At 32.3% G+C, this 12,644-nt stretch overlaps 1 protein-coding gene across 5 annotated transcripts in view; it reads right to left on the bottom strand.

Annotated features, from left to right (window-relative positions):
- Positions 1-6,333: 6,333 nt before the first annotated feature.
- LOC111064548 (nucleolar protein 4) overlaps positions 6,334-12,644 on the bottom strand; it is a 109,052-nt gene continuing 102,741 nt past the window's right edge. For all 5 annotated transcript variants that reach the window (XM_022352295.2, XM_039442327.1, XM_039442326.1 and 2 more), the window contains one exon: positions 6,334-11,523. In XM_022352295.2, coding sequence (XP_022207987.2) covers positions 11,324-11,523 — 200 coding nt within the window. In that variant the 3' untranslated portion in view covers positions 6,334-11,323. The remainder of the gene's footprint in view (positions 11,524-12,644) is intronic.

Here is a 12,644-nt window from a genome sequence, read left to right on the forward strand (position 1 = left end):
ACAATCAGTGGCATTGATTTTCACCAAGACTTACTCGTTCTGTTCGCACCTTCAAACTGGTATCATATTAGTCTCATCGCATCAAATTTCTAATTTATTCGACTGCAAAAATGTACTTAAGGATATGACATATTATTTGTGCTTTCACATCTATTCATTACAAATAATGGCCATCTCCAATATTGTTTCAGCCCTTGATGTACGCATTAAAACAAGTGTATGTTTGTTTAAATTCTATATTTACACATATAAAATTTTCACCAATATATCAAGGAACTTGTGAAGCTTAGAGCACACAGGATGTGTGCCGCGCCTCGCCAATTCGCATTTGCAGTGACTGAGGTGCGGCGCGATCTGGTGTGTGCACTCTAACTTACTCAGATGCTAATTATACTAGGGAGGCGCGGCGCGGCGCGACTCCTGTGTGATTTGAGCTTCATCCATCACAATTTCCCAATTTGAGATTCTTTCTCTCCATTATTGTTGCTGTATTATAACAGTTCTGTAAGGTAGAATTTTCGAAACACGTCTTCACATCTTCATCTCTAAGTTCATATACCATAATCTCTCAATGATAAGCTTTGAAATTATCGAAAATCCATCTTTAATCCATTTTTAATTTCTGAACAAATTGCAATTTTTTAGTTCTCAAATTGCTAGAGCTTTCCTGTGTCTGAAGAAACTTGTCGTCCGTATATCTCTCAATATACGTGCTTCATTATAATATTTATTCGCACTTCCTAGAAAAAATGCATTAATAGATTTTACCGGCACAAATTTTCATTTCAATTTCTGAACAAATTGCAATTTTTCAGTTCTCAAATTGCTAGAGCTTTCCTGTATCTGAAGAAACTTGACGTCCGTACATCTCTCAATATACGTGCTTCATTATAATATTTATTCGCACTTCCTGGAAAAAATGCATTAATAGATTTTACCGGCACAAATTTTCCCTATAATATCTATCTGCTACAGAATCAAAAAGCTCGTGAAAAGTTGTCTGTTACTTCTAAAATCACGTGTAATACTTTGATAATAAACTATGCATATCAGTTTTTTTAATTTCTGCGACATGAAAAGTGAAATCGCCGATTTTGAATCTTCAGAATTATACTGATATTACATCCCTGAATATACAAACTTTCTTCTTAAAACTTCAATACTTCTACTTCCAATCCAGCATTTATTGATGATCTATTTTCAATAAATCCTAGAGTTTGAACAAGTTTGACCGATCTATTATCTCTTGATATAATGGAATATAAATATTACAAAATGGATAAAAATATATTCCTTTGCAAAATTTTATACAATTCTCCAAGACTCTGGCCAAATTGATTTTCTCTCTCCAAGAGAGAATCTCTCTCTACAAAAATGATTGTTTTTATACAATAATATTATAAATTATGAACAAGAATATGTCTATAGTGTATTTTTTGGATTCATTTTTAGTAATATATCATAAATAATCATCGATTGTAGTCATCTTTAGCCTTCTTAATAATTCATCATCGAAAACGTGTCATCAGTTAGTGATGATATTATTATAATACAGGATATATTTTACTCAAGAATACTTACATGCTCTGATAAGAAGTTAATTAAAGTGTTTTATTTGTGGGAAATGTTTTAAATTTCAATTCACACCCATCTAGATGAAGGTATGAGCTTGCAACCATTTGTATCAGAGTTGTAATCTTAAATGACAGAAACAGACAAAATTGAAATTCTCTATAGATGCTACATATTACCAGAAGATTTATGTGGTGATCTGAGAAAGAAATAGCAAATAAAACAGCCCTGGAAATTTTTTATTATGACAGATTATGGTGCTCCTTCATTCAAAATTTACCTAAGAAATTTTCTTTAGCAGATGTACCAGGCTTGAGCAAGGGATAATCTCAATGGAGCTAAATGAGTTTTGGTTGGGCTTCATTATTCTAATATTTCCATATTTGAATGGAGTTATAGGAAATAAAAGGTTTTCCTGTGAAGAGTAACTCATCAGCTATTCAACAAGTGACGGGCTGAAGTTATTCTACATCTATATACTAAATAAACAAGAATAATTGATCCCAGAATAAAACATCGTGTTTCACCCATCTACCATTAGTGAAGATAGAAGATTGTCCAAATTCAGAGAGTCTGGATTGAGTTATTGAAAAACCAGATTAATGATATTCTTGGGTGTAATCCACACCGATTAATTAGTCACTGGGATTAATTTAAAGATAAATTAATGGATAAAAATTAATATCGATGTATCATTCAAAATATCATGCTAACCTTTTTTAAACTAAAAACAACATTCATCAGAAAATGATAGGACATTTATCCGTCTATAACTTGACCTTTCATTCATCTATGGATTTATCGATGAATTTTACATGAAGCCCAACCATTTCAAGTTAAACGCGTTGATCCATTCATGAGATTTGATGACGTTAAACCAAAATGGTCGATCACTGGAAAACTTAGAATAAAAGTACAATTTTTCTAAGTATACTTTTCACAGATCGGTGAATAATATTGTAGAATACCTTGTGGGTACTGGGAACCCCATTTTGCCTGTTCTAATAAATTATGCAATATTTCATTTCAATGAATACAACTCTCATTTAAAATTACAACTCAAACGTTATCTGCCATAAGATGCTGTTGAAACTTAGAATATTCTACTTTATTGGATATTCTACTCTATTAGAATATTCTACCCTTTGATTAACGCGTTTATTCAGCGTCTCACTCCTACAGTTTACATTCGATATTCAATGTTATGTATGTATAATTGTATATAGAATTTATTATCGCTTTGGATGTTTCTATCTTATGTCTAATCAAATCGACTTTTTGTCGTTCTCACTGTAAAATAAATAAATCACCACCAAAATCCTATGGAATGCATTTAAAACGTATGTTATTGATATTCATAATAATATTAGTTGATGATGGATTAATAAGAAGACAATAAAGGAATCCGTTAATCAATTTTTCGGCCAGTACAGTATAAGGTTTATGGGCGATAACAAAATATGCTGGACTGTATACCATACACCAAATTATGCATTTATGTATCCATGTTATTAATGTTGATGTTAACACTGTTGTTGTTCGTTGTTTATTATTAAGGTATATAAAGAGAGGCTAGACCAACCAAATATCAGTAACATACTTTGTTGCTATATATTAACCACATAAAGTATCAAGTGAATAAATATATTTTTTATGAAGGCTTACCTTATTCGGAAATAAGTTAATTTCAATTTTCACAATCTAGTCATTGTATTCACCTAACAAATATTGATGTTATTGAATCCTTTATTCCAATCTCAAATGGATTTATATATACCATAATTTTTATAAATATTCTAGATGTTCAGAATTCGTACACCAACCGTTCTAGTTACACTTACACATTCAACTGTAAAGCATATGGAAACAATGAGCTCGTTTAGACAAGGTATTTGGCTGGTTTATCCTTCTATAGAGACTTAAGAACATGTGAATATTGTATGTGCTTGTATTTGGCTATTCGTGTAAAAATTCTAGTAGCAGAATATGGATCAGAAAGTCCAAAAGTTTCCTTCGACATCTTTGCTGCATCCCTTTTATGCTAACAACACTTTACAGGGCAGGGATATTATTATTATCACTGTAGAAAAGGCTTAATATTGTTATACATATTATCAACTATTTATATGTATTATAAAATTACATACAATTACAACAAAATATATTTGTAATAGTTTCTGCAGTCGGAAAATCAATCTATTTCCTGCCACATACACTTAGTGAAAGTTATTAAAATTTCAAATTGAAACTCAGTGAAAATGATTGAATAATATCCCACTCAGAATAATCATGGTTGAATTGTCTTCTCAATATCAGTCGCCCAACATTCCAGATAAAATTCCCCGTCGGTGAAATTAATTATTGGAGAATTTCAACCTTCAATACGAAACTATATCCTGTATGAGAAGAGAATAGCTTCAAATTAGAGAAAGTTGAAAAACAATTATAATTATATTGATGGTACAAAAATATATAGAACATTTCGAGCACCCAACATCTCCAAGATAAACTTGATGCAGCAAATTTGTCGACTGTTCCAATATTCTTAATAATAATTGTTATTTGTTGAAATGTATTATGTGCATAATATTTTTGTAATATTATTAATAAAATTAAAAAAAAATTGATGTACAATTATTGTGAACAGCTGAAAAATATATTCAAAACATGAATGTGTTGAGTTACTTTTATATACCAAATCATCATCATTATAATATTTCCTTTTTATTTGTTTTTCAACTGTGGATACTCTATATATGTTTCTCAAAGTATTTTGATATGAAATGTTAGCTGGTATAGCATTACATACACCCGAGTGAAACTAAAAAACCGTTCAATAATGCTTTAGAAATAATTATTATTTAACGAAAATCCTAAATAAATGCTGCTACTAATCACCCCGAAGATCTCTGCTACTGCAGACATTGACAACAGGGTTAACAGCTAGATGGAAATTCGATGAGAACTACTATCCAAAAATTAGTTGCCAGCCCGGGAATCGAACCCGGTACCTCCCAATTGCTAGTCAGGAATGCTTACCCTTACACCAAACTGACAATCACTGGATAGCAGCGCTCATTTTATACGAAGCCATAGCGGCCAACCAGTTACAGATGGAATTAAATAGAGAATGCATTTATTCAAATGCTAATTAATATATAATTATTATTTAACGAAAATCCTAAATAAATGCTGCTAATCACCCCGAAGACCTCTGCTACTGCAGACATTGGGGTCTACTGCAGAGGCCTTCGGGGTGATTAGCAGCATTTATTTAGGATTTTCATTAAATAATAATTATATATTAATTATTAATTAATTAAAATTAATTATTTATTAATTATATGTCTGCTACTGCAGACATTGGGGTCTACTGCAGAGGCCTTCGGGGTGATTAGCAGCATTTATTTAGGATTTTCGTTAAATAATAATTATATATTAATTAGCATTTGAATAAATGCATTCTCTATTTAATTCCATCTGTAAATGCTTTAGAAGTTCGAATGCAGGTGTTGCTTTCCATCCAACCTGAAAATCCCATCATAATTTTCATTTGTGACTAGTACAGACGAAATTTCCCATGGAATTGTAGATTATGTATTATCATAGAGAAAAGATAGTATAAGAAGATATCTCATGGGAGAGTACGTTTATGTTGCAAATTTCACTGTTATGTCAAGTCGATAGTCCTAGTAGTTTTTTTTCGTGAAGCTATGTGACGCTGGTAGTCTGTCATATACTGTGCCGTTCATACACTCCACAAAGTAGAAGAAATACTTCTTACTCTTACTTCTTCTATGTGTACACTCTCACCCGGCCAAGACAGTATAAATCTGCAATAGTCTACAGTAATCGACAATAATTGGCTTGGCATAACATTGAAATTTGGAGCATAGACGCCCTACACCATGGGATATCTTCTTATGCTATCTATTCTCTAAGGTATTATTGAAGGGTCGATGTCAAACGAGGCAAACGACAGAAGAGTCCTGCGACAATCGAGACCAGCGACGGTAGAGACCGGCGACATTCGAGGCCAGCGACGGTAGAGGACTCCTGAAAAAGAGGCCTCAAATGTCCTAATTTTTTTAGGACATCATCTCTCATTTTAAAATTTAAAAGAGGCCCCTAATTTTTGTACACTCCTGACAGTCGAGACCTGCGACCGTAGAGGACTCCTGAAAAAGAGGCCTCAAATGTCGCCTGCGTTAGGCGACAGTTGAGGCCTCTCTAATTTTTGTACACTCCCGACAGTCGAGACCTGCGACCGTAGATGACTCCTGAAAAAGAGGCCACAAATGTCGCCTGCTTTAGGCGACAGTTGAGGCCTCTCCAATTTTCGTTCACTACTATTGCAGGCCTCGACTGTCGTCGGTCTCGACTGTCGCGCTCCCTTATTGAATATTGTGTAAGCCTATCCTGAAAGTAAAGGCTCGTTTAAGCCTGGTCACCAGGAATGAGGAGAAAGATGCCTCACTCACTCACTCTTGATGTCGCGGGCATCATCTCTCATGGCGCTTATTTATATTAGGACACCAGCTGAGACACCAGATTTTTATGACCTTGAGGTGGCTGGGTTGGCGACCTAAGTGTGGCACCAGCCGGACACCAAAATCATGTGTTCAATTTGTTGTTGACTCTAGTCTAGTGTAATGAACACAATAAGAAGCTTACTATACAAAACCACTGTATGGCGATTGGGAGAACATCACAGCCGCAGTGACACACTAATCTGATTTAGGATTAAATAATACGGAATTATTGACGAATAAAATATATATTTAATATAATATACAATAATCTACATACATACGAAAAGTGAAGACAAATATAAATCCATATCTATTTAGAAAAAGTCTACATGAAGAATTCGATGATAGAAAATTATCTATACATCAAGTTTTTCAATGGTATGTATCATTCCCAAATTGTCGGACATATATATTATTACATAGAATTTTTAATTAGTTGACATCGATTTGAACAAACGTTCTTCACAAATATTCAATTAACTTTCTTCACAAATATTTAATTAACTTTTCTCACAAATATTTAATTAACAGATAACATCGACATAACGTTTATTTTTCTCATATATAGTTGTGTAAAATCTTATAATTTTTTGAATGAAAATAATGATACACGATAGCCTTCCATATAGACAAGTGTGACTTGAAACATATACACATTCAACATCATTAATCTCCTTAATAAAATATTTTTCATAGCATTATATTCATATGATTTAGAAACATTTCAAGAAAATAGAACATTTATAAAGACTCTATTCGAGCATAGAATTTTACAAAAGGACTATATTTTGAAGACATATTTGTCCAACAAATCGTTAAGAATGAGAATCTCTGAAAATTATAACTTGCAAAATCTCCACAAAGAAACCAACAGCCGAGAGATTTAGTGGAACATTGGTTCCCAAACTAGGAATAATTCTGGTGGTAAAGAAATCAGCAAAAATCCACTTTTGGATAAATATTGAAAATCAGTCTTTCCCTGTTTATCCACTCCCGAAACCAAATCTTGTTGGATGTAACTCTACCAAACCGAACATTTGATGTTACTGGATTTCTACTGTCCAACTGATGTTTCTGCATTCTGAATGCATTCTGCATAACATTACTACTATATCCAGATTATATATCGAAAATGTGGGATGGTTTCTGTTGCAAGAGTATGTGAGACAATAATTTCACGAAAAAATATTGAAGAGATCAAAAGAAAAGGTGGTTATAAACAGAAGAATAATAATGCTGGATTTATTTTCCATTTTAAAAATATTTGCGTCATCATACTAAAGGAGATCTAAGCAGAAATAATAATAATAATAAATGGTAGGTGATGATAATAATAATAATAATTGGTAGGTGATAATAATAATAATAGAATAAGAATAATAATATAAGAAACTCACTTTCCTTTCTAGGGCTAGTGAAATTATTAAACTCAATATAAGAGTTGATCTTATTATTACTGGTGACCAATCATTTCATGATGAGCTGCAGAGCTGAAACTTGACTGACAAAACTGAGCAAATTATTCTTATAAATTCATCAGTACCAACGTTTGAATTTATTCCAGACTGCTTTCGAGATAAATTCAGAAATGATTATAATGACAAGTTGGAGTGGCAAGTTTTGAGGCGATTAAAAGTATCCAAAGGGTACTCTCCTTCAAATATTTATTATTTCCTAGAAGGAAATAAATACGCTCTCCTTTGAATATTCCCTTCATCTATAGACCCCTATGAACAAAGAAACCAGGAACTCAGATAATTTATGGTTAATTCATTCACAATCGACAATCAAGCGTTATCCTCTCCAGCCAACAATATAGGAAGTTACACTAAACGATTTCTAAACTTTGAATTTCCAAGATTGTGATCTTATGGAAACCTTCACAAAACAAAGAATATGAAAGTCCTCAAGAGGCTCAAGAAGAAAACATTGAAATGGACAAGTTTGTTTTGGAAGTTTCCTCTTTGTGATAGAACTCTTCTAAAACATCAACATAGTACGACTTCTCAGACGACTGACGAAAACACTTTTGATGAATATTTGTGAAAATGAATATTGTGTAAAATAAAGGATATGTTGGGCTGTTGCCGTAGCATCGATGTGGGTCAAAAAACAGATTCTAAAACATATTCACAAAGGTCATGAGAACGTATGACGATCATGTTGGGTTCTGGAGAAACAGTGTTGTTGTTTCCAAATGATATTTGAGCAATGTGCATTTCAAACCAGGCATATGAGATGAAAATAAGCATGATGTATAGGGTTAAAGAAAGTCCAATTAAAAATGAAACTGGAAACGACACTAAAAAAATGTCTTGCTTTCCTGTCATAGCATCAATGTGGGTCAAAAAACATTCTCAACAGATTCTAAAATATATTCTTAACAGTCATGAGAACGTATGACGATCATGTTGGGGTCTAGAGAAACAGTGTTGTTGTTTCCAAATGATATTTGAGCAATGTGCATTTCGAACCAGGCATAAGAGATGAAAATAAGCATGATGTATAAGGTTAAAGGAAGTCCAATTAAAAATGAAACTGGAAACGACACTAAAAAAATGTCTTACTTTTTTGTCATGAGATTTGAGGGATGTAGATTCCACACAAGGAAAATGCTCCATAGTTTTCATGAGATCATGATGTCGTTTGAAATAGAAGATTGAAATTCAAAGTATTGTATGAATAATAAATTATTTATGAGGTAACTTGAAAAAACCATTCAGATCATTGATTCTTTCAAACATTAAACAAATATAATAAGATTGTTAAATGCAGTATTATCATTTCTTACTTCAAAAGAAACAAGCAGATTTTTTGGTCAATTCCAATTTTACAACAATCTATCTTTTGTTTAGTACAGTATCATCATCAGCACTTTTATTAAGAAGAACTAGCAAAATTTTGAAGTTTATCAGTGCTTCAGTCGTGTTGAAACAGGAGTGATTCATGTAGGTTAAACTTTTTATTCGCATAAGTTTTTTACGCGTGGGAAATGAACTGTGATAATTACATGAACAACCATGCGATTGGTGGGATTCGAACCTACAGCAGCAGTCTATCAAAAGTTGAGCATAACTGAGAAATTCAGAGGTCACCTCCATGCTCTTAAAAATGAAACGTGGAATAGGTGCTAAGTGATCTTGAATTATGTTAAGTTTGTTAGATGAATTACTACACAGTTGGTAAAGTATCATCATCAACACTTTATTAGGGAAAGCTAGCAAATTAAATTAAAATTATGTTAAGTTTGTTAGATAGATTTCTTCACATCTACTACAGACTCCAAAAAAACAATAATGTTCCGATCTATGTAATCAACCCACACTGAAACAATGAATGTCTCCTTTTTCAAATCATCAAGCTGAATAAAAAAAAACTCAATAATCGCTCATGTGCACACTAAGAACATGTATGACGAAATCAATATAACATATAACGACTGAAAACGATCAAAGATGACTGATTATGACTTATCCATTTTAAATTCATCATGCTCAGTAAAAAGGTTCTCAATAATACAACATTCTTCTACCTAGGACAAGAGTGAAAATCAACCAGAATAACTGGAATGAAAGAAGAAGAAGATGACTGGAAAATAAGTGATTGAATAAGACGTTCTTCACCTCAAATAACCAAACTGAATAAAGCATAATTTAATGTACACAATTCATCTATTAAGAACAAGAGTGATAACGAATTGGATATGAATCCTAATGGAAGAGCTAGAAAACTGTCTTCAATGACAGAAGAAAATATTGCAACCACGTGTAGAGCATTCAACGATGTAAATTAGTGATCGGTAGACGACTGGCATACGTTGCACTGTATTATGTTGAATTCACAAACTCTGATCTGACATGCTAGAAAAAAGTTGAATATTATGTGAAAATATCAGAGATATCCATGCAGGTTGCATTGATGATGAATGATTGATTGAATTATCACCAGAAATAATTTGGTCACCAGTATAATTTTAAAACAGGAATACTTTGTAATAGGGACTTGTATTCAAGAGAGAATAGTTGATTCGTGTGTAAATTCATAAAATTATGCAGCACGCACTCACAGCATAAATGCAATCGACTATCAATGCTAATAATGATAAAATAAATTTCAGTCGTTTTTCCACGGTGCAATAACATAATTTAAAACGATAACAAAATGTTTCCTGATTCTCGATAAAGGTAAGTATTTAGAGAATTCATGCAGATAGTTTGGAAATAGCTTTAAACATCCACGAATATCAAAATCTGCAAACACCGAACATTTAATAGAGGATAGATAGAACATTTAGTGTACCATCAAATAACATGAATCAGGTATGTATCGAATTGAAAATGTCCACACACATATACATCTATAAAATCTGACCTGGTCGCTGAGATTCTTATATTTTTTTTAATAAGGGTTTGACACAATATCTATGAAACATGTTTAGTACAGTCAGCTAGAGGAGCTTAGACATCCATCACAATAGTATCGACGAAATTTCTAGCTGGTTTTTACAGCACAATGTATACATTATATGTATACACAATGTATACAAACCTAGGTTAAGGTTTGTTCAATTGGTTTGGAAACATCTATCAAACACCGACATAAAGTAGCTTAGTTTTGAGTTCTTTTAAGCAAGATAGGTAAACGACGACACCGATATTTGGATTGAAATTGGCAGATATTGTGAATTTGTTACAATAAATGCTGCACCAATTAGTTCCAGAGTAAAGTTTTGAACCATTGATCTTGTTGGTGTTGTAGAATGATTAGGAGCCCTGAATTCATTCATTGAGAACATGGATTGGCGGATATTGTGAATATGTTACAATATCTGCACCAATTAGTTCCAGAGTAAAGTTTTGAACCGTTGATCTTGTTGGTGTTGTAGAATAATTAGGAGCCCTTGATTCATTCATTGAGAACATGGATTGGCAGATATTGTGAATCTATTAGAATATCTGCATCAATTGTTTCCAGAGTAAAGTTTTGAATAATTGAGGTGAACAGTTATTGGGAGCCCTGAAATAAGGAGTTGTGAGTCAACCAGGTCATACGATAATCATCTTGAAACTCGATGACTATCCTTAATTGTACAACAAATACGGTTAAGTGGATGACAGAGATAGATTAGAAGACGGTGAGGACGGATTGGTCAATAGTCCTCAGGGCAGACCTACGAAGCCCCTGTGGAAAATGCTTTGGCTCTGCATGGTAACGGCTAGTTATGGCTGCTGCAACAACAGCTGTTCCAGCTCGTCAGCTGATCGCAACAGGAAGGCAGCCGACTCCCTGTAGCCTGTAATCAGCTGACGCACAGCTGCCATTTCGGTCGGATTTAGTCGATGACTGACAAGCGGACCCTTTATGCCCTGAGAGGGTCCTTGCTGCTGCTGCTGCTGCTTCATGCTCAGATCGGTTGGCCCTGTTCAAAATACAAAATCATAATTACTAACAGCGAATTCATGAGCTTCAAAAACAACAAGACTAAATTCAAAAGCAAACAGGGAATTCATGAGCTTCAAAATCAATAAAAGAAAATTTAAAAGCAAACAGCGTATTCATGAGCTCCAAAATCAATGAGACACTATTCAAAAGCAAACAGACACATTGAGATTTTGGAGAAAAAGGCAATCTAAACAGTTAGCTTGACATGAACTTGAACATTAACTGGAAGATGCACTAAATAAGACATGATTAAGTCAATACAAACTTTGACATTAATAAAAACGTTTATTAAATGTTTTAATAAAAGGGTACTACAAGTTTTATAACGTTTATTAAATGTTTTAATGAAAGGGTACTACAGGTTTTATATTAATAAAAAACAATATAAAACTTGTAGTACCCTTTTATTAAAACATTTAATAAATTTTACAACATTTTAAAGTCTAGTTTCGACCTACTTTTGCCATTTTCAAGTTAAAATTTAAAAATAAACAAGTTGATACTAGATAATATTATGTTCATATGCTTATTTTCATATGATTTATTTATTTCTTATTCATTATTTCTGGTTGAAGTTATTTTATTTTTATCATATTCAGGCCTACTTTTAATTTTATCAAAATTAGGATTATTCAAGTCAAATTGAATTATATTTATTAAATTACTCTTTATTTTTTTAAATGTATGAATTCAGGGCTACTTTCTTGTATTTATAAAATAGAATTGTAGGCCTAGTACCCTTTAAATTGATAAAATATTAAAAAACAAGAATACAAATTGTAATGTGACTACTAGTTTCGATGTCACACCATTGAAACTAGTAGTCACATTATAATTTGTATTCTTTTTTTAAATATTTTATTAATTTTAATTTTATTAATTTTTATAAATTATTCCTATTTAATTTTGCAGTTCTATAGATATAAAATTCTTCTTTTACATTCAATTTATTACTTTCATTAACAAATCTTAGTATTGTCATATTAGAATTTATATCGATATAATTATGATTAGTTTCAATTAAAAGTTCAGCAAACGCCGATTCTTGAGTAGTATTTTTCAATTTCTAAGCCTGAATATACCTTAAAATTGTTCATA

The sequence above is a fragment of the Nilaparvata lugens genome, chromosome X (genome assembly GCF_014356525.2).
Source record: "Nilaparvata lugens isolate BPH chromosome X, ASM1435652v1, whole genome shotgun sequence".
NCBI lineage: Eukaryota > Metazoa > Arthropoda > Insecta > Hemiptera > Delphacidae > Nilaparvata > Nilaparvata lugens.